The following is a 22,707-nucleotide window of genomic DNA, read 5'->3' on the forward strand; positions in this document are numbered from 1 at the left end:
TAGTCGACCTCTGATCCAAATTGATGGAGACACACCTCTCAAAGGCCAGTGAGGTTTGTGCTCACTCCTAAATTCCCCAACATGGTGAGCGCTGCTAGAAGCGCCTGCTGTATGTTCCCTGGCACAGAGTGCCGCTAGGAGTGCCCGGGGTGTGTGCCCTGGCACGGTGAGTGCTGCTAGGAGTGCCCGGGGTGTGTGCCCTGGCACGGTGAGTGCCGCTAGGAGTGCCCGGGGTGTGTGCCTTGGCACGGTGAGTGCCACTAGGAGTGCTTGGGATGTATGCCCTGGGCACGGTGAGTGCTGCCACGAGTGCCCACAGTATATTCCCTGGCCCAGTGAGGGCCTCTAGGAGTGCCCACAATTCACACCCTGGCATGGTTGAGTGCTGTTAGAAGTGCCCACTGTATGTTGCCTGGCGAGTGCTGCTAAGAGTGTCCGCTGTATTGTATGTTCCTTGGCAAGTGCTCTTGTGTGCCAAGTGCTGTGAGGAGTGCCCGCTGTACATCCCTGGCGAGTGCTGCTTGCCGTACATGTCCTTGCTAGGAGTGCCCGCCCTGGTGTAATGTGTGCCGCTCGGCAATAAGTGCCCTGGGGTTTGTAGGATTCTAGGTCTAGAGCTGGAGCTTCTCGACAATTGCCCGTGTTCTTGTTTCAGATTCAGGGTCTCCTTTTATTATCTGTATTTTAGAACCTGCTGATTCTTGAATATCTCTGATTTTTGCTCCTCATGGAGTTATTTTGCTGTACCCTCCCTCCCCATGGTTCTTTTGAATGGGAGGCAGAGGGCATTTCTCCCTGGCAGGCGTCGCCAGCTGGGCCTTCTGAGCTCCCTCAGGACCTCGTGCCCTCTTGGGAATCCCCACTCCCCCGCCCTCTTGCACTGCTGCCTGGTGCCAGGGGAGGGGTTAGATCTGGGGGCCCGAGGGCCCTCTTCGTTGGGCCTTGGGACCCTCTCGTTGTGCTTGGCGGCCTCTCATTGGGCCTGATTGTCTAGACTCTTCCTCCTGCGGTTGCTCTCTGCCCCCCGGCCCCGAGGCCTCCTGCTGTCTCTCCCCAGAGTTCCTGCCGCTCGGGCGGGTGGGGATCTCGGGGCCCGCCGCTGGCGGCCCTTTCCTGGCCCTGGCTCCCGGCGGTCAGTGCTGGGGGGTGGTCGTCCCCGGGCTGGGCCGGTGCCGCCTGGGGCCCAGAGTGTTTCTGGGCTTGGAAGGTTCATCACTGAGCCCGAGGCTATCTTAGCACCCCATCTCTTGATCTGTGGCTTCTCGGGACGGGAGCTGGAAGGGAATGCAGATGTCTATACCCCAGAGCGCCCCCCGGGCCGCGATTCCAACCCAGACACTCTGATTCCAAATGCACCCTTGCCCCTGCCCCCTCTGTCCCCCAGGCCGCCCGTGGGGCCGGCCGTGCTCCCGGGAGAGGCCTTGGCCGGGCTCCGTTATCACTTCTCAGCAACTCCCCCAGAAATGGGGGCCAGAGGCGCCCCCAGGCTTTAGGCTCCGCGTGGAAGCTTTTTCTTTGGCTGCGGTTTTCTTGGATTTTGTGGCTTCTCGAGTTCCCGCCCGCTGCTTGGGCCTCATCGTCTCCTTGGCGGTGCTCCTTAGAGGTCCGCAGCCCGGGGTGGGCGTCCCCCCCTTTGTCCCGGCGCCCAGAAGGAGCCGCGGAAGGAAGGGGGAGAGACCCCCACAGAGATGGTGCGGACTGAGCAACAACGGCCCTGAAGGCTCGGGGTTAACCCGGGGGGGGGACCCCAGCCCTTGGGGCTGCACACCAAGGTGTTCAGGGGGTGTGCAGCCCCGTGAGCGGTTAGCAACTACCTTGACAAGAAGAAGCCAAATCTCCAAAGGTGGGGAAGGGCTGTGAAAAGCTGGAATCAGGAGCTCAGGGGTCGGCTGCTGGCCTAAGGGGCCCGGACGTTTTTCGGGGAGCGGCTTCCCTGACGCGTTTGTCCCAGGCTGCCCCAACGGTCAGGGGGCCGTCTACGGGCCGCTGAGGTGGGGTCTAAGGGCGTTTCGGTCAGATGATTGTAAATTCAGAAGACGACCGGCTTTTTGGGAGGGTTTTTTCTTTTGAAAATGGTTGCCTGTTCAAATTCTTGGTTGTCTCTCAGGGGAACGGATCAGAGTTGGGGTTTCCCCTTGAACCCAGTACTTCCCTTTGCATTTTGGACATGCTTGGGCTTTTGCGGTTCTGCAGTTGTTTAATAGGACGGGAGCCACCGGTCCGGGTTCCTTAAATTGACTAATTTGGTGGGAATTGCAAACATTCCCACCTCCCCAGAATTGGCTTAGGGCAAATATGTCAGCGTCTAGGGGGGGCCTTGGGTCCCTTGGATCAGTGGGTAGGGTGCGAGTTCTTGGAGGCCGGGTCCTGGGCTCTGGCTCCTGGCACAGTCAGATGATCCGTTTCGAGGTTGGCGGGGTGGAACGGGGTGGGGCGAGCTCGCAGATTATTTTGCTCTGGAGCTCCGTGCTGTTGAGCAGCTTAAAGGGGGAGAGGATTTCTTAACCTGGGGATTTTCTTGGATCCGTCCAAGGCCTGCCAGGTTCGGGTCTCGAGGGCATGGCTGCAAACCACTGTGCAGACGGTCTCCCTAAATGGCTCAGATAAACGTGATCCTTTTGTCTGGTGCTCAGAAGGAAACCTGGGTTTCCATTCACGTTGCCTTACTTCCAAATTCATTTGTACAGCAGCTGTGCGATGTGGTCCTTCACATCCCTCTGATCCCTGCTAGGACTCGTGGGTCTAGACCAGGGTCTTGTCCTTGCCCTTTGGCACTCCTTTGGGCTTTGGGTAGGGTAATTGTGGGCTTGCTTTGGGGTTCTGTTTCACTGACATGATTGGGCTGTTAACAAGTCTCTTGGGTATTCTAAATAAAACGTTGGATTATTTCACACGATTGTTGTCTGTTTTTTGAATTCTCATCACTGATCTCGTCCGGTTGTAATGGGCAAGTCACTCCTGATGGGGAAGCCTCTGCTCTCCTCACTCCTGGTTTGAGGGAAGAACATTGTTAAAATCTTAAAAAATTAAAAACTTAATGAGGAAAAGCTTCGAACATCACACGTATGGCTGTTTTTTGTCCGAAGTCGTTTTCTACCTTTTGATGTCATCATGGGATTTTCATCGATCCTGTTGATCCCAGTCGCCCACTCTTTGATTACCACATTGCTAATTTTATCTACCCCCATTTTTGCATTGACATGGATGAAACTGAACTCCCCCATTTTTGCATTGATGTGAAACTGGGCTCCCTTTCCCCATTTTTGCATGGACATGGATGAAACTGGGCTTCCTTTGAAAATGAGCCCCACGACTGGCTTCTTGGTGAACCTTCTGCACTTTGAAGGCGCCTTATGAAGCAGAAGGATGATTCTCGGGATCGGCTTCTCTCCGGTCGCTGCCTTTTGGGTGCTTCTCGGGGACAGCTTCTCAGCCTTTGGCAAGCTGGCTTCCTGACCCGTTGGGTCCTTTTGTACGTTTGTTGGCACTTGACACTGTGTAATATTTTTTTTCTTTGCCGTTTCTTCCTTCTGACTCTTCCCTCGATGGTCATCTCTTTGAAAATTTTGTCGTGATGTTTTGGACCATAGTTAACTGTGAGGAAAACTGAACTTGGATCCAGAAGATGCTGCTCAGCTCTTCTCCCCCACCTTCTCTAGATACCTGTCACTCTGGCCCACCCATGGGGAGGGGGTTCAACTTTACCCTCTTTAGCACCTGGAGTTGGGGGGGTGGATGGTGCCAGGATTCTGTCCCTCCCCCAGGAGTTCTTTCTGCCTCCTGGCAGACTTGGTGACCCCGCCGGTTTTCTGGTATGGAGCTGGGAAGGTCGCCCGTGTCGAATGACTTGCCACTTTGGCTCAGGACTCGGTTGTCGTCGTCCTGCCACCCTCTCCCTCGATCCCTTGGGTCCTGTGTTCAGGCCAAGGTGTCCTGCCCGCCTTCGCAGATGTCTCCACCTGCAGCCGAGGCTCCTTGGGTCACTCCTGGGGGGTTTCCCACAATGTAGTGCAATCTGGAGGGTCCCGTAGCCCCAGCAAGAGCGGCCCTGCCTCGTCCAGTGTGCCCTCCCCCTCCCCAGCTCCCTGTTTGCAAGGGCTTTCCAAGCTTGTTGGTGTGAAAACAGGCTATTCCCCCCCCCCCAAAAAAAAAAGTCATCCCTCTTCCTGGGTCTCCTGCAAGAGGGGAAGGAAGAATCTTGTCCCCTGGCAAGCAGCTGGGCCTGCCCCGCCACCCAACGCTTCCACACAAAGGGCCCCTCCCTCCAAACTGGACCAGGAAGAACTCGTGCTCAGGCTGAGCTGTCCCAGCCAGGCAGGAGTGCCCCCCCGACCCCCAGCCTCATACGCTCCCTCACTCCTTGGCCTGCTGCTGGCCCTGGCACCACAAACACGGCAGACTAACGAAGTGAAGACGGGGTGCCCCGGGAGTCTTACCCAGGGCCCGTCCCACTCCTCAGCCAGTCCTGAGTGCCCCGTCACCTGCCTGATCAGCCGTCTCTGGCTCCGCCCATTGTGCTAGCCCAACCAAAGCAGAGGGCAGCAGGATGGGTGGTACCTCACTCTGGAACGTGGTCCCCCCCAGCTTTCCAGCCTGCTCATCAAGCTTATTGAGCTTTCTGTCCACTGGGACCCCTGGGTTTCTCCAGCTTCCTGCCAAGCCCACCTAGCCCCTGTGAGGTGCAATCTTGGATTAAATGAGGCTTTATCCCTATTGAATTTCATATTACCCCTGGGTAGCTAGCCTGTCAAGACTAGAATCTGCTCCCTCCCTACGGACCAATTCACAAAGCTGCCACCTGTTCCCGCTGGAATCAGACGGCTCCTGGGGTCCCGGCCTTAGCTTTCCCAGCAGCAGCTACCACTAGTTGCCTGGGCTCTAATAGCCGGGAAGAAGGCACTTTCCCCTTCCCAGGCTCGCGGCAGCCAGGTTTGGGTGATATTTGGGAAATGGTGAATTTGGAAGATGACTCGGGCGCCAGTGTAGATGGATCAGGGAGACGACGGAGCAGGAAGCTCGAGGACTGTGGGGAAGGAGATGGGGACCATGGATACAGAATGGAGCACCCACCGTCACACATAATTGGGTCCAAAGCTCAGTGGGCAGGGGACAATCACATTTATAATGTAAACAAAAGTCTTTTTTAAGAGGCAAAAAGAACTAGAGGCTGGGCTCGGGTGACTGTGAAAAGGAGACCGTAGAGGTTCCCAGAGAGGGAGGGGCAGAAGCTATGGGACACGCGAAGGGGAGGGAGAAGCAAATGCGGACCCAGAGACGGCGAAGGGGGGAAGACGTTGGCTGAGACAGAAAAGGGAAGAGGGATGGGCTCCATTTGGATGGCCCTGCAGGCCACCCCAGGCCCAGAGGAGATGTGGGCAATTTGGGGGGCATCTGCACTGAGGTAATAATTGAAGCCGTAGGACTGTGAGATCACCAGAGTGGGGAGGATGGAGGGAGGCAGAGGGCCAGGAGGACATGCACTTACTGGAAGGAGGAAGACCATGAGGGTACAGTGTCACAACAGCCAAGGAAGGAGCAGGTCCAGCACCTTTTGTCTTGTCTCCAATTGGGGTTTTCGTTAGCTCGTGCTGCTCTGATTCATAGGAGTGGGGTGACCCAGGGAACGTGTGGTTGCGAAGCCCTGGGCTTTGGAAGCACCAAAAGCATTGCCCCGAATCCTCCTGCAGCTCCCTTCTAAGCCCGGCTCTAGCATCGCCGCTAGAAGGGACCTGCTCATTTGTCATCCACTTTGCCCTCCGCATGTGGATGGCCGGAGCCAGCTCCTTCACACTGGGTCCTGAGGAGGCTTTGCAGGCTTCTGGGGTCCTCCGTAAGAGGGAGACCTTCACATCGACCGATGGGGTTTGCTCCGCTTTGGACCCGTGCCAGAGGCCCCTGCTATGCCCCGATACTGTTGGCTAGAAAATGTGGGGACCCCTTGAATCCCCAAGCTCCTCAGAGTTAGGCAGCGGGCGTTTGGCCCTTAGCTCCTGGTATGCAGGAGGTTTAGGTCCAACTGAGGACAGGAGAGCTGTGGGTGCCTTGAGTTTTTGGTCTTTTTCTAGCACATTGTGTCTGTCCCATTATCTAGACACTATACACTGGTCTCCTTTGTAGGGATCGAAGCATCGTGTTCATCTGCTAAATTCTAGATCCGAGAGAAAAGTAACCAAATCTCTCTGTCCTGGGGCGTGGTTCCGTGGCCCTTGAAAACCAGAACAACAGAAAACCCAGGGTGTTAAGAAAGCTTTTGTCGAGAACCTTGGAGAGGGAAGCCCTGGTGGGGTCTGAGTGGGGGGAGGAGGACTCGATGACTCCCCAGGGGAAGGTGAGGAAGCCGAGCCGGGCAGAGCCTCGGGAAGACTGGCCGAGAGGTGGGAGCTGCTTCATGTGCTGCTTTTCAAGGTCCATCCGGATCTCCTCAAGTGACTCTGCTGTCTTTGAGCTTCCTTGACAAACCGAGCAGGGTCTGGGGATGAGAACGGGGACGTGGGTTCAAAGCTTCATAAACTGAGGTTTCATGTTCTCATCTTTAAAATGGATGAGGAGCTTTTTGGTCCATCCAGTTCCACATGCGATTCTGTGGCTCAGGTGACCTCATCCCGTGACTCATCTTTGTACTTGGACGGATGTGAGGGTCGGGTCCACTTTCTGGGGGGCACCCGCTTTCAGCTGGCCAGCCGGACCTCCCGGGAGGTCTTCAAAATGCCCTCTGTCCTTGATGCCGCTACCGCCCCAAAAACCCAGGGGGGAAGGCTTTGGGCTCTCCCCTCGGGTCCCCTGAGACTATGCCTGTTCCTTTAAGGTTGTGTGACATCATAAGGCCGCGGAAGCCCCATTACTTGTCATGGAATATTATTTGCCGACTTCCTGAGTATGACCTGAGAGCCATCTTTCCACCTTAAAAGTAGTCAAGTCGTCTTGTGTCATTCTCCTTTAGGGAAGAGAAGAAGGATATGGCCGAGGGGAATGAATTGATGAACAGGCTCATGAGCGAGAATGCCGACCTGAAGAAGCAGGTCCGACTGATGAAGGAGAACCAGATGCTGAAGCGGCTTCTCAACGAGAGCTGCCACGAAAACAGCAACCGAAATCGAGATGCTCGCGACAACCGCGACTTTATCTTCCCCAAAGTCCCAGGATACCCCGAGGCCTGCTCCCCCGGGGCTGGAGGTAAGCAGGGAGGTGACGGGTGCAGGGGCGGGGGGGGGGGCCGAACTCGCCCGAATACGGCACGTCTCGGTCCGGGGCCGTTCCTCGCTGACCGTTGTCAAGTACCTAGAGCAGAGAGCCGGGAGGGTGCTGGGGTACAGAGAGAAAAAAACCCGGGGCACAGTCCCTGTCCCAAGGAGCCTACAGGCTCGTAGAAGCCGGCCCTTCCAAGGGACCCTGGGGGCCAGGTCACAGGCCTGAGGAGGGATGATGTTTCCTTGAAGCAGAGAAGGCCTTTCCACCAATCCGGCTCGGAAGGGTTTCCAGAGAGGGCCGCGAGGTTGCTTCTCTTGTGGAGAGAGCAGGTGCTAAGGCGGGTGGAGCTGCGTCTCCGAGAGCTCGCCAGCACGTGTGGGCAGTCGGGCCCCACCCGGAGAAGGGGCTCTGTGGGGCCGCCAGGGCCTCGGAAGCCCCGACTGCGGCCGGCCAGGTTAACCTCACTGGGGAATTTCTGCCCGCTCCTCTAGGGCAATTGGGCTCAAGGAAAGCCCCCTGGTGCCCATGGCTTCTCGGGTTCTCCTTCCTCCCGCTCGGTCCCAAGCGCTCGCCTGCCCTCCCCCATGTTGGTGCCCACCCAGGGTCACAGAGTGAACGGTCAGGCCCTCTTGGGGCTGAGGGGAGGATCCCGGGGGAGCATGAGGGAGCTCCAGGCACTGGCGCCTTTGCCAGCCTGCCTTCTCCGGCTGCGGCCAGAGGTGCTGGTCAGGGTGTTGGTGCCCAGGTTCGCTCCCATCCACGAGTCCCTTGAGGCAGGAGCCTTTCTTTCTCTAAGAAGTAAGCCTCCAGGCCAAGTGGTCCCCCCCAGCCCACCACCCAAGGGCCTTGGGGTAAGGAGCTCTGGAAGGGATGTTGGAAGTGGGCAAGTTGGCCGGTTCTGCCCCTTGCTGGCCCAATCTCTGAGATTCTGCAGCTTCCCCTCCCTAAACGAGGGGTAATGGCACCCGGCCTCCCGCCCTCCGGGGCTGTGGGGGGCTGCAGGGATGTAGGCTGAGGTGGGCTGGCTGCAGGTGAAGCCCCCCATAAAAGACAGGACCGGCCCGCCGGGCGCCTGGGTTGTGACTGGGAATGGGGAAGCGGGCTCTGCTTCCCCAGGAGCATTCCTGCCTTGGGGCCCAGGAACCTCGCACAAGGCTGAGGCTTCCCTTCCCAGAGCTCCCTTCTTCCTGTGTGACGTGACCGCCTCAGGGAGGATGGAGCCTAGTGACCTCTGCAGGGTCGCTCGCTCCCCTTTCAGAGGGAGCCTGAATAAAGGGACTTTGTCATTAAGTGGGGGGGCCCAGTACTCGGGAGAATGCTTCTGACCCCCACGTGGAGTCCGGTTGAGCCGTGGGCCTGTGTGTGGAGTTCATGCCGGCCCTCCCCCTGCCGCCGCGCTTTCTCTAAGCGCATTTAGAGCCGTGGGGGCTGGAGGAGGGTGGCCAGGCCCCGGGAAGCTGGGAGAAGCCATGGGCCCGACCGCCCGGGGCCCACGTTCACAGCCAACTCGTCGAGATCCTTCTCCCCTCGCGAGCCCCAAGCGAGCCTGCGGAGCTCGGGGTGGCTCCTGGCCGTGGGCGGTTGCTTTCTTTCCGGCACCGGGGCCGGCTCCCCGAGGGCGGGCGGACGGGAGAAGCGCCCGCCCGCTGTGTGCAGCAGGAGGCACGGGGCGGACTCGGCCCGGGGGTCTTCGGGGCTCTGCGGGGACCGTGCTGACCCCAGCTCTGTTTTTTCAGCTTGAGTCAGGGATGCTGGGCTTGAGGGAGAATCAGATGCTCTAAGGGCTGTCATTTGGAAGAAACGTCAGATGCAGTGGGAGGAGCCCTTTGTAACATTTAAATAAGAACTAGCCCACGGTAGGATGTCCCGCCCCCTGAGGGCGTGAATCCCCATCATTGGCCAGAGGGCGAATATCCCGCCCCCAGAGAGCGTGGTCCCCATGACTACCAAGATGCAAAATGACCCGCCCCTAAGGGCGTGGTCCTCATCACTGGCTAGAGGTGGAATGGCCCTTCACCTGAGGGCGTGGTCTCCATGACTACCAAGAGGTGGAATGGTCCCCATCACTGGCCAGAGGGGGGATGGTCCGCCTCCTGAAGGCTCATCCAAAGAGGACATTTCAGGAAAGAGGAGGAGGAGGAGGAGGAGGAGGCAGGAGATTGTGGTGCCCGGGGGCTCGTGCTGAGAACAGGTCCCTGAGGGACAATGACCTTCAGGTTTTAGGAGGAATCTGAAATTCCTGTGGGTTTTGCCACACGGTGAAGAGATGAATGAAGGGGGAAGGGGCGGGGCGGGGCGGGGCGGGGCGCCCCAGAGGGCGGGGATTCAGGAGGAACCTTCCGAGCAGTCTTACAAACCAAGTTCTCGGGAGCCTTTCTGGCTTCCCACAAGGGGCTCCGCGGGGCAGCCGAGGGCGGCGGATCCCGCTAAGCGCTGTCCCCGGGGCCGCCGAATACCGCTCTGTTCTCCACCTTTGCGGGACCCTCGGCTGGCCCGGGCATCCTTGGCAAGGCGGGGCTGCCAGTCGTTCCATTCCCAGAATGAACTGGGTCCTGAGGCTGAGAAAGTGGTTTCTGGGTAACTTGGACTTCCGCGTCCTTTTGAAAAGAAGCGAACTGTCCTGTGCCAGTCGGAAAAGCCGGGACTCTCCACAGATTGTCGGGTTAAAAAGCCTTGCGACTTCCTCCTGGCTTTACTCGAGCAGCCGGGCTGCCCTAGTGAGAGAGGAACAGTAGGAAGACTCAGTTTCCCCAAACGTTTTTAAGCCATTCTGAGCCGAATTCCAAAGGGGAAGAAAGCATCTTCTGAGAAGATCCCGGCTACTTGCTCGTTGGCCACTTTAGAAAGATTAGCCGGGGGCCAGCTTTAGGCTCTCTCTCAGACGCTGGAAGCAGAGAGGGCGGCGCTTCGGTGTCCCCTCTCCCGGGTGTCCATCCTACGGGCCCTCCTACCACAGGACCTGCTTTTGGATTTCATCCTGTCTGTTCGCTGGGTCCGCCTCAGTCCCAGCACCGTTTGGACGGGATGGTCGCCTTTTGAGACCCCTTGGCTCCTGTGCCATCTTCACTCGCCTCCCCCCTTCCTCCACTCCTGCCCTCAGGACTCCAAACAAGCATTTCAGGAAAATGTCAGGGAGACACCGTAGCTGGTCACATCCCTCAAGGAGATGAGCCTCGGGTGGGCAAGGAGGCCCCGTCCGGAGGCCGGCCTGCTTGTTTCTCGGGCACCCCGAGTCTCCTCCCCTCCTCTAGCCCTTCCCCACCCAGCTCGCTGACTTCCTCCCCTCCCCCCAAAGTCACCAGTCACACTTCTTCCAAATCCAGAAGTCCTTTCACCTTCCCCCTTGCTTCCAACACCGCCCCTAGTTTCTCAGGGAGCAAACACAGCCCACAGACCCTGGTCCTCCTGGACGGGGCTCCACAGCCTCATTTTGGCTCCAGGAATGGGTTTGGAGATGCTGCCCCAGTTCTCCCTTCCCCTTGGCCCTGGGCTGGGAAGGAGCCTGATCTGGAGGCCTGGCCCAGACCGGGGCCTCGGGCGAGAGGCCCCATGGCCCGGCTCCGCAGGAAGGGAGTCTTGACTAGACCTCATCTCCCACCATATTGGTGTGGAGCAAGAGTGGGGCCAGATGTGAGTGTCAGGCAGGTCCTGGGAAGTGCAGCCACCAAGCGCTTACCAACCCAATGCCCAGCCACGTCTTGGAGACCAATCAGATGGTCTCACAACCAAAGTGCCACGTCTCTCCCCTTCTACCTCAGGCAGGCTTGTTCAAGGGCTCCCAAGATCCCCTTCCCTACCTGTCCCCCCACTCCAGCTTGCTGTCCCCCTGGGGAACCCCGCTCCAGCATCAACACATTTCCTTTCACAAGGGCTTTCTTTCACATTCCCTCCAATTTTTCACCCTCAAAGAAACTTGGCTCCGAGGAGGAGAGTCCGGATTCCTGGGCCCCTGTTCTCCCGTTCCCCCAGCACCCCGGGACATTGTGGAAGAAGCCACATGAGAGCCCAGGCGGGGCCCTCGCCAGAACGTAGTCTTCCTTTACTTTTCCCAAACTGATTCTTCCCAATGTTCCCCTTTCTTACCTGCCTCCAGCAGCTCAGTGGAAGGTCTGGTCTCCAACATTTTCAAGAAAACAGGGTCTTTCCCATGGCTCCCAAGCTTCCTTCTCCGAGCCCCCTCTATACTGTTGCCTGTGCTCTCCTTCCTCAGAGACACGACCCTCGTCCAAGACCCAGCCCTCTCCCTGTCCACGATGTCCTACCCTGCCCTCGCTTTTGTTTTAGATTCTTTTGTTATTAAAGCTTTTTATTTTCAAGACATATACACGGATAATTTTTCAACATCGGCCCTTGCCTAGCCTTGTGTTTCAGATCTTCCCCTCCTTCCCTCCCACCCCCTCCCCTAGATGGCAAGCAAGCCAATACATGTTCAACATGCTAAAATATAAGTTAAATCCAATATATGTAAACATATTTGTACAGTTCTCTTGCTGCACGAGAAATCAGAAAAGAAAAGAAAATGAATAAAAAAAAATGCAAGCGAACAAGAGTGAAAATGCTGTGTTGTGATCCCCCCTCACTTCCCACAGTCATCTCTGGGTGTAGATGGCTCTCTCCATCACGAGACCATTGGAAGTGACTGCCCTCTCTATTGCGCGCTTTCTCCTTTGGTCGTCCGTGATTTTCAATGTCTGGCTTCTGGCTTCTTCCCTGCTGCCTTACAAGCTTGCCCAGCTAGTTCTCTAGCTGTTCTCCTCAAGCTATTGAGCTCTCCTTCCCTTCTTCCCATCAGGCACCTGCACACACGCCCTCTGAGGACTGATCTGTCTTAGCTTCTCAGGCCCTGCAGCCTGGGAGACGTCCTGATGTGTCTCTGGCCATGGAGCTGATGACTCCGGGGGAGAGGGAGGCAGGTGACCTTGCACAGCCCGCCTCCTTCAATCCAGCTCCCTCGCCACTTGGGACAGGGCCTCCCTTCATTTGGTTGTCCTCGTTGGTCTCTCGTACACTGCACACTATTGATGGTGGGTGCGTTCTTCAGTGTCGGTTTTTGTGTTCTCTCTGACTCCCTTGAGTTCTCGCAGATCTCCCAACCCTCTGGCAAAGCTGGTTCTCTCCTTTTCTCCTTTTCTCCCATCAGCCCCCATGGTCTCATTTGTTCTCTCTGTATAGATAATTCCCGGTTGGCCCTTGTCTCCTCATCTCCCATGTGAGAGCACCAGATGTTTCTCAGATATTTCCAACCAAATATCCCGGAAACAGCTGAAACTCAGTGGAGTTCATCCTCTTCCCCAGGTCCTCCTGCCTTCAGGGCTGGCGCTCTGTCCACTACCCGAGCTGCCCCCACCTCCCACCCCTGTTCTCCCCTTCTCTCCAGGGTCTCATCACCTCTTCAGTGGCCACTCATCATTTTCCCTCATGTTTGAATCTTCCCGTCCTTCACCCTTCAAGGCCATTTGGCTGTTACGAATATCCCGAGGCAATGCCTCTGACTGGCCGGCCACGCCCTTGAGGAGCTCCTGAGGGCCCCTTAGTCAGACTCCAGCCAGCTTTTCCAAGCTCAGTGACCACCGCTTTCCCTTCCTCTGATCCTAGTGCACTGGCCCTGCTCCCCGGGCTCCACGCTCTGGGTCGCCGCTGCCTGCCCCTCCCAGCATGCTCTTCTTTCCTCTACGTCTCGGAATCACGTCCTCCAGGAAGCGTTTCCCGAGTCCTGTAGTTGTTGGTGCTTCCCTTCCCCTCAAATAACCATCCACATATGTGTGAAGATGCACGTATGTGTGTGTATTTAGAAACCAATATTTGTATGTAACATATACACACGTGACATTTGGCACAGTGGATAGAGTACAGCCCTGAAGTCAGGAGGACCCGAGTTCAAATCTGGCTTCAGACACGTCCTGACTGTGTGACCCTGGGCAAGTCATTTACTTGCCCAGCAATTGCCTCAGCAAAAACCAAAAAACAAAAAAGGATTTACATATTAGACTTACATATTATAAATATGTAATATATATATCTATTTATGCACACGCACATACACACGCACATACGCACGCAGCTATTTACATGTTGTGTTCCCAGAAGAATGTCTTGTGGGAAGGAACTGTTTTCCATTTTGCCTTTGTACCCCCGGAATCTAGTGCAAGAACCTTCCTTGCACACAGTAAGTGCTTAATTAATGCCTCTTGGGTTGGGCTGGATTAGAGCCAATCCCCAAGGCAGGTGTGCTCCCTCCTTTCCGGGAATGACTTACATGCTGTGTTCCTCATCTCGGCTTCCCTCCTGGCTTCTCACAGACTCGAGGGGTCACCCTCCTCGGGGCCCTGAGCATCCTGGGCACGACGGAGGAGACTAAGAGGGCCTCAGAAGGCCTGGGCAGAGCCCTACTCTCCTTGGTGTCATTCCGGGCAGTCACTTCTGGTGACAGCCCCATTCAACGCCTGCTTTGGGGAAGGTGCCCGTCAGGCACTGGGGGTGCAAAGACAAAGATGGCACAATCCTTGCCCACAAGGTGTTTATGTCCTATGGGGGGGAACCGCTGCCAGACAAGCGAGCCAGAGTCATTTCAGGAGGGATAGAGCACCAACAACTGTGGGGATGGGGGAAGGCTTCCTGTAGGAGGAGGCACCCGAGCCGACTCTCGCCAGGGGGGAATTGGGGCCATGGGGGGGCAGAGCCTGAACGAGAGAAGTCTGGGGGGCGGCAGGGAGAAGGGCAGAAGCAACGTCAGTTACTTCACGATTTTACCTAGGGCCAGCCTTGAGCCCGGAACCTCTCGTTTCCCTCCTGTGCACTTCGGTTCAGTCGTCTGTAAAACAGTCTTCTGTCTCTCAAGGTATGAAACCCACTTATCCAAAGAAGGAAGTCTTTGTTTCTGTGGGTCTCCAAGGGCTGGCCATGAAGCCCAGGGCTGACAGGAGGGCCGCCTTGTGTCTGTAGGTCTCTGAGGGCTGGCCATAAAGCCTAGGACTGGTGGAAGGACCCAGGCCTGATGGGAGGGCCCAGGACGGCGGGAGGGCTTTCTCGTCTCTGTAGGTCTCTAAGGGCCGGCCATAAAGCCCAGGATTGGTGGAGGGGCTCAGCACTGACGGGAGGGCTCTCTTTGTCCAAGAGATCCCCTGGGATGGAATTCCAGCCACATTTTGGGCAGAACCACAACTTGGCTAAGTTGGAAGCTCCCTGGGGGGAGCGGGAGGGGGGGACGGGACGCCTTTGAGTGGACGACACTAGTTGGGATGTCATTTAACAATTACTCTCACCACTCAATGCTTTGTTCTTTTTAGTGTTTTTCTATAGCTCCCCATCTACTTCTAAGGGTTGGGGGCAGATTACGAATTAAGCGTTAAGGCATAGGAGCTTCCGTCGTTCAATGTATAGGTGGAGAGACCACTGGGAAGCAGCGGGGGGCGGGGGGGGCAGCTTGCTAGCTCGCGCTGCCCTGACTCGGCCATGGAATCGGGCTCTGAAGCCTGCATTTGGTCTGATAAGTGCCGAGGGTCTGCTGGCTGGGCTGGCCGGTCACAGGACATCCCGCTTTGGGCAGTTTCTCTGTCTATGCTTTGCTACAGTGGGAGAGCATGTTTCTGAATTCACCAGTGATCGACTTGGACCAAGTGACTTCCCACGAGCAACAAACAGATTGAGGTGTTCACACCAAGCAGACTGTATGTTCTTCAATGGGAAATTTCAGGGGAATGATACACGGTTGTGGTGGAACGCCATTGCGCTATAGGAAACGAGGAGCAGGATGCTCGCAGAAAAACTTGGGAAAGACTTCCATGAACCGACATAAAGTGAAATGAATGGAGTTTTGTACCCAGTAACAGCACATTGTGAGATGATGAGTCGGGAAGGACTTAGCTCTCCTCAGTAATACAATGATCCAAGACAACTCTGAAGGATTTAGGATGAAAACGTGCTCTCCATCCCCAGAGAAAGAACTGATGGAGCCTGAATACAGATTGAGGCAGACTTTTTTTTTAATTTAAAAATTTTTCTTGCTTTATTGTTGTTTGTTGTGAGGTTTTTGGGGGCCTTTTTTTTCAATGTGGAAAAACATGGAAATGTGTTTTATTTATTTTTAATAACTTTATCGACAGAACCATGCCTGGGTAATTTTTTTACAACATTATCCCTTGCACTCACTTCTGTTCCGACTTTTCCCCTCCCTCTCTCCACTCCCTCCCCTACATGGCAAACAGTCTTTTACATGTTAAATATGTCACAGTATATCCTAGATACAATCTATGTGTGCATTACCAAACAGTTCTCTCGTTGCACAGGAAGAACTGGATTCAGAAGGTAAAAATAACCCGGGAAGAAAAACAAAAATGCAAACAGTTCACACTCAGGAAATGTGTTTTATATGATCTGTATCCAATTGTTTGCCTTCTCAATGGGGGGAAAGGAAGAAGAAGAGAATTTGGAACTCAAAATTTTAAAAACAAAAGTTAAAAAATTGTTTTAAAATGTAATCGGTAAAAAACAAAATACTAAATAAATAAACAGAAAAAAAAAAAAAGAGGCAAATCTGTAAACAACCACCAATCAAACAAAAACCTTCCTAGCTTGAGACCATGGGACCAAATGTAACAAGAAGAAATTTGAGAGAGAAAAATGTAAAATCTTATGCTTGGATCACAAAGAAGTCAACTTTCCAAGTACAAAAAAGTGCTTGGGAGCACTGGAGGATGAGCTGCGGCTCCCAATGAACCCCAGTCTGAATCAGTAGAAAATGCAGGAGATCCTCAGCTGCCCTGAGAGTCTGCATGGCCAGGACCAGGAAGGGCAGGGGTCCAGATGAAATCTGTACTGTGGAAACGTGGCCTGATTTGGGGGAACTCAAGACAGAGCTTGGACAAGGGGACACTTGGCAGGACCACTGGTCGCAGTTTGGCTCATGTCTTCCAGCCTCCTTGCTTTACAGATAGAGGAACTGAGGGGACTGAGCCATTAAATGTCAGAGACGGGATTTGAATCTGGGGCCTGGACTCTGCAGTTTGGACTCTTCTCAGGGGTCCCGCCTGTTCAGTGACAATCCCCCAAGGGCTGTGGAGGGAGTGGGGTTTCCTTAAAGACTTAGGATCCCGGGCAGTCAAGGGGAGGGACCTGCTGGGGGAGGTGGGGAGTGGAGGGAGTGGGGATGGGGGCAGATTCAAGCTGCATCTCAGGAATCAGAAAACTCACTGATGGTGAGAGTTGCCTTCACATGATCTGAGCTGCCTCAGGGTTGCTTTCCCTGGACCGCTTCTGGATGACATCAAATGGGACGTGTGTGTGTGTGTGATATTATGTATATGTATGACAATGTGTAACACTGTGTGCATGTGTATATGCTATTGTGTGTTACACTGTGACATCATGCTGTGATATTGTATTGTGTGTTACACTGTAACACTGTGTTGTGACATTGTATTGTGTGTTACACTGTGACATCATGTTGTGACATTGTATTGTGTGTTACACTGTGACATCATGCTGTGATATTGTATTGTGTGTTACACTGTAACACTGTGTTGTGACATTGTATTGTGTGTTACACTGTGACACTGTGTTGTGACATTGTATTGTGTGGCACTGTGTATGTACTGTGGTGTGTATGACATTGTAAGATTGTGCACGTGTGTACCCAATGGGTGTATGCATTGTGTGTGACACTGTGTAACCTGCGTGTACGTGTTGTGGCGTGTGGGACGCCGTGATATTGTGTGCGTGCGCTTTGTGCCGCCGCACGTGTCTGGGGCGGGGGCGGCCCCTGCGGCCGGCCCGCCCGGTGACCCCCTCGTGTCCCTTCTGTCCCAGTTGCAGAATACGGGAGACTCATCAACGTCCCCGAGGCGTCCACCCAGCTCCAGCCTTCAGCCCTGGAGGACCTGCTTTACTCCCACATCAACATTTCCAACGAGGAGGACACCTCGTCTCCCACCTGCAACACTCCCTCCCAGGTGGCTTTTAAGGGCTTCCTCAGCCCCCCCGACATCTACTCCTCGAGAACCACCGAGAGGAAGCTCAGCCAGCTGCTCAGCAACATGCAGGACTCCATGATCGACAAGCCCATGGCTGAGTCCAAGGAGATCCGGCAGAAGAAAGTCTGCTTCTCTGAGAGCGGCCTGCCCGGAGGGGACAAGATGAGAAAAAGCTATTACTTAAATGGTACCGGGACCTTGTGGGGAACGGGGGGCGGGGGGGGGCTGTGGAGCACAGAGCCCCTCTCATATGGAGGAGAGGATTCTGGGAAGGGGGAGCTATGGAACACAGAGTCCCTCTCATCAGGAGGAGAGGATGCTGGGGGAGGGGGGCTGGGGAGGCTCCTACCTTCATGGCACTTCTAATCTAAGAGATGAGACTACTGTGAGAGCCAGCCTTTCTCCCATCCCTGAGAGGGAAGGGCCAGGAGTGACCAGGTTCACCTTTGACCTCTGGGCACCCTGTCTCTGATGGCACCAAGGCTCACCCTCTGGGTGCTTTGGTTCCCACATACATGAGGTGAGAGGTCACCTCTGAAGCACCCTGAAGACCTCAGATGTCGGTTATTCCCAGGAAGGACACTTAGGGCCCCGGGGCCACCCCCAGAAGCCTCTGTGCAGTTGGTTGGCAAACAGGAAAGGGCGTATGGCATCTCTTCTGCCCTCCGGCCTCTGGGAGGCCCCAGTCCCTCTAGTTGGGGATTCTGGGGGACGAAAGCCCTCTGTCTGGCCCTTGGAAGTTGGGGGCCGGGCTGGCTGGGGGCTGAAGGGGCCTGCCGGTATGCTGCCCAGCGAGTTAGGAGAAGGGTGAGGTTCTAAGGATCAATGCAAAGTTTCCACATAGGCTCACAGAAGCCTGGGTAAAACTTCTGAAAATGAGCTGAGGGGCTGGGGGCTTGGTGCCAGGGGTCAGGGCTGGGTGCCGGGGGCGTGGGACCACAAAAGCCAAATCTCCTTCCCGGCCTCGTAAGTACGGAGGCCTTAGGACCCACCACAGACAGGGTGTGTCTGGATTCCACTGTAACTCCCAGGAGGGGCCGGCAGAAGAGAGGCCGAGGGCCCTCCGGCCACCGTGCGGGAGGGCAGAGGCTAGAGCCCCCGGGACCTCCTGTGCTCTGGCGGCCCTCAGCTCCAGGTCCCACGTCCCCTTCCTTCACACACCAGTGACATTGTCTAGCACATGTGGAGGGTCTCAGGCCGGGGATTATTGGAATCTAGAACCCTTGAGTGCCGGACCTCAACCCGTCCAGATTTTACAGGTGATTTGCCCAAGGTCAGAGGGCAGAGAAGGCCCCCTGGGGATTCCGTGATCTTTCCATGACAGCGTGGCTGCTTCAACAACCCACCTGTGTCTTTTTCCTTGACCTCCCCCCAATCATGGCTCCCTCCCTTCTCTCCTCCCCGACCTTCCTTCCCTCTTTATCCCTGGCCCATTAATCTACACAGCTTAGTCCAGTTAATCTGAGTGCCCTTCTATACCCCACCTTGTCCTAAGCCATCTTGTTCACTCCCCTAAATCTACATGTCCCTCTACACCTCCCTTATGTTATTCTCTCCTGCCTTATTTCTTAATAGATTCTGGAGGGTGCTGTGCCCTTCGTGGTGCAGTGTTGTCTAGTAATCCAGGTGAGCAGGTTTTCGGGGTTATGAGCCCCCCAATGCTTCTGTGTCGGTTCTTCCCCTGCACCTCGTTTGTATGACCTAATGACCACTTCTACCTTTTCCTATACGGTGTTGCTTTTTGAGTCAGAACATGCTCAGCTCTGCCCCAATCTTTCTTTTGAGCTGCTCAATTATTGGTCTGCATCTTAAACATTGTAAACATATGGTATACAGTTTGTCCATGTTCAGTTTCTTGAAATTGATCTTTGATATTGGCTTTTATATGTTAAATTTTCTATTAAGTTTGGGTTTAATTGGAAGAAAGTCCTGAAAATCTACAAGTACATTGAATGTTCATTTCTTTTTGTTCAATATTATGGATAATTTTTATGAATAAATGTTTTTTGTCTGCAGGCCTAGTTCTTTTGATTGCCAGTATATGTTATTCTAGGACCCTGTGATCTTTTATTGCAGCTGCTGATAAATTCTGTACTATTCTAATTGCAGCTCCAGCATATTTGATTTTTTTGTTTGTTTGTTTCTTGCAGAAATTTTTCTTTGATCTGAAAGTTTTATAACTTGACAATAATATTCCTATGTGTTTTCCACAAAGGATTTCTTTGAGGTGGTGATCCATGGATTTTTTTCTATTTCTCTTTTCTCCTCCTGTTCTATCACTCCAGGACAATTTTTTTGATTATTTTTTGCATTTTTGTGTCGTTTTCTGGTTACAGCTTTCTGGTACACCAGTTTTTCTTAAATTTTCTCTTGATCTGTTCTCCAGATTTGTTGTTTTTCTTGTAAGAGGTTTCACATTCTGTTCCATTTTTCCATTCTTTATATTTTGTTTTGCTATTTCTTGGTCTTTTATAGCTTCACTGGACTCCCCTTGCCCATTTCTGTTTTCAAAGAGTTATTTTCATCTTTAAGACTCTCTATCTCCTTTTCTAGTTGGTTAACTTTCTCCCTCTCTCTTTGTCTCCCCGCCCCCCTTCTCTCTCTGTCTCTTTGTTTCCCTCTCCTTCCTCTGTCTCCCTCTCTCTTCTGTCTTCCTTTCTCTTCCTTCTCTCTTCTCTACCTTTGGCTGTGTCTCTGTCTCCGACCTCTTTTTCTGTCTCTCCTTCCTGCTGTCTTTCTCCTTCCCCTCTCTTTCCCTCCCCCTCTTCCCCTCCTCTCTTTCCCTCCCCCTTTCTTTCTCTCCCCCATCTTCCTCTCTTCTCCTTCCCTTCCTCTTTCCCTCCCTCCCTTCCTCTTTCTTTCTTCTTCCTCTCTCTCTCTCTCTCCTCTTCCTTTCCTCTGTTTCCCTCTCTCTTCTCTGTCTCTTGTCTGTGTGTCTCTCCTAGAGAGCACTCTCTCTGTGTCTCTTTTCTCTCCCTTTCCTCTGTCTCCCTCTATCCTAGAGAGCTCAAGTTCCCGTGCCCCTTGTCCCTTATTAGCCCACTTCAGGGCTGCTGTGATTATCGACTCTCTTCATGCCATTTGAGGGATACTGGAAGTAAGGTGGGGAGGCTTAGTCAGAGAGCCAGCAAGTGTAGACAGCTGCTGTTCTGTGGGAGAGGTTTAGACTCTTTGTGTTTGGCCCCAGAAGCTGGAAGAAAGACCCCAAGGGGCTGATGGAGGTTGGATATTGAGAAAAGTTTGCAGACAACAGGCTGGCTGCCCCAGGGCCCCGGGGGGTTCCCAGCAGGTGCTGCCGGCCTCCTCCCCGCTCCTGGATGTCATCTCCATTCCTGACCCATTATAGGCCCCTGGAGAGTGAGAGGAGAAGGGGAGAGAAGAGGTTGAACAAGCTTCCTCATCAGGGAGGGGCGCTGTGGGGGATTTCCTGGAGGGGCCTTCTGGGTACATTTGGCTACTGAATCAGGAAATATGGGAGAAAGCTTGACACAGGAAGGGTGGTCTCCCTTCCTGACTGGGTGGCTTCTTTGTGCTCTGGGCAACTCCAAAGCCAGTCTCTCATTTGTACTGCCAGATGTAGAGGCTTGTAGAGCCTCCATGATGGGAGGGAGTTCTTATGCGTACAGTTCCTGTTATCAGTGAACAAGATAAACCCCAAACAGCCTGATATTCTTAGTATCCTTGGCCATAGATTTGGCCCCTTTTGTTTATAGGACAGATTCACATTTTCAGATAATTTCTTAAAAGGAGTACGATAAGTCCAAAGACTCTTCCCATGAGGGGCCAAGCCGCCCTGGCCACGGCCTCCCTCTTAGCCCCCTTTTCTCTTCTTCCCTCCCCGCTCCTCCTAGAAATACAGAGTTTTAGCAGCGCTGAGAAGGACGGGAGGATCGTGGGAGAGATCGCCTTCCAGCTGGACAGACGAATCCTGGCGTATGTCTTCCCGGGTGTGACACGGCTCTACGGGTTCACGGTGTCCAATATCCCTGAGAAGATCAAACAGGTAGGAGGCTGATGGAGGCAGGGAGGCTGGCGGGGGCATGGAGGCTGGCAGGGGCACAGGCTGACCCGATGAGCCAGTGATTCTCTCTGGCCAGCCTTGGGTTTGGGACCCCTGCAACCTCCCAGAAGGTGAACTGCTTCTGAACTTTGGTGGAGGAGATTGGAATTAGAAATGAGCTCACTGTGGTGGGGGCGAGGATGAACCCCCACAACCGAGCACCCTTCCTCTTTGGCTCTGAGCCCGGTGATAGTCTGGTGGGGGAGGGGGACACGCCCCCAGCCCCTCTCACTCTGGCCGCCCCCCTCCCCCACAGACCTCCATCAAGTCTCTGGACGGCTCCGTGGATGAGAAGAAGCTGCGGGACCTGACCCATCGCTACCTGACCCTGACCACGCGCCTGGAGAAGCTGGGCTACAACCGCGAGGTGCACCCCGTCTTCAGCGAGTTCCTGATCAACACGTACGGCATCCTGAAGCAGAGGCCCGACCTGCGCTCCAACCCCCTGCACAACAACCCGGCCGCCCTGCGCAAGCTCGTCATCGACATCGTGCCCCCCAAGTTCCTTGGGGACTCCCTGCTGCTCCTCAACTGCCTGTGCGAGCTCTCCAAGGAAGACAGCAAGCCGCTCTTTGCCTGGTGAGCGCCGACGCAAAGCCATACTCAGATCCTCAATTTTTTTACAATACAAGTGCTTGAGTTAGTGTGCCAGCTGCGCCTGCTGGGATCATTGCGGCTCCTGCTGGGGGGCGGGGGGGCCACGAGCCGGGCCGGGGGACCCAGAACACGAGCCAGGCCGGGGGACCCAGAACACAAGTCAGACTGGGGGGCCAGGAACACAAGATGGACCAGGGGATTGGGGGGCCACGAGCTGGGCCGGGGGACCAGGAACATGAGCCAGACTGGGGGACCAGGAACACAAGATGGATCAGGGGACTGTGGGATTACAATCCAGGCTTGAGGACTGGGGGGCCATGAGCTGGGCCAAGGGACCGGGAACACAAGATGGACCAGGGGATATGGGGGGGCCATGAGCCAGGCTGGGGGACCAGGAACACAAGATGGATCAGGGGACTGTGGGATTACAATCCAGGCTTGAAGACTGGGGGGCCATGAGCTGGGCCAAGAGACCAGGAACACAAGATGGACCAGGGGATATGGGGGGGCCATGAGCCAGGCTGGGGGACCAGGAACACAAGATGGATAAGGGGACTGTGGGGGTACAATCCAGGCGGGGAGATTGGGGGGGCGCCAGCCAGGCTGGGGGATTGGGGGGCCACAAGTTGGGCCGGGGGACCAGAAACACAAGATGGGCTGGAGCACTGGGGGAGTACAATTCAGGCAGGGAGACTGGGCGGGGTGCAAGCTGGGCTGAGGGATGGAGGGGGGGTGCGAGCTGGGCAGGAACATTGGAGGGCACGATTCAGGCCAGGGACATTGGGGCAGCAATCCAGGTGAGGGGGTTAGGGGGCGCCGGTGGCCCTGGGCTCCTGGGACAGCAGCAACTTGCATGGCCGGAGGCACATGGGAGGCCAAACCTAGAGACCCCTC

General features: G+C 55.0%; 1 protein-coding gene across 4 annotated transcripts; it reads left to right on the plus strand.

Moving 5' to 3' along the window:
* Window positions 1-5,433: 5,433 nt before the first annotated feature.
* SPATC1L (spermatogenesis and centriole associated 1 like) lies at window positions 5,434-21,863 on the plus strand. 4 transcript variants are annotated; one of them, XM_031968300.1, is made up of 7 exons: window positions 5,434-5,539; window positions 6,941-7,173; window positions 13,943-14,026; window positions 16,993-17,343; window positions 18,732-18,782; window positions 21,008-21,159; window positions 21,473-21,863. In XM_031968300.1, the coding sequence occupies exons 1-7, from the start codon at window positions 5,448-5,450 to the stop codon at window positions 21,797-21,799; spliced, it is 1,290 nt and encodes a 429-aa protein (XP_031824160.1). In that variant the 5' UTR covers window positions 5,434-5,447; the 3' UTR covers window positions 21,800-21,863. The 4 variants fall into 4 exon arrangements, with proteins under 4 accessions (XP_031824160.1, XP_031824161.1, XP_031824162.1 ...); XM_031968301.1 differs by lacking the exon at window positions 18,732-18,782; XM_031968302.1 differs by lacking the exon at window positions 13,943-14,026.
* Window positions 21,864-22,707: the final 844 nt, after the last annotated feature.

The sequence above is a fragment of the Sarcophilus harrisii genome, chromosome 4 (assembly GCF_902635505.1).
Source record: "Sarcophilus harrisii chromosome 4, mSarHar1.11, whole genome shotgun sequence".
In the NCBI taxonomy this organism is placed as follows: domain Eukaryota; kingdom Metazoa; phylum Chordata; class Mammalia; order Dasyuromorphia; family Dasyuridae; genus Sarcophilus; species Sarcophilus harrisii.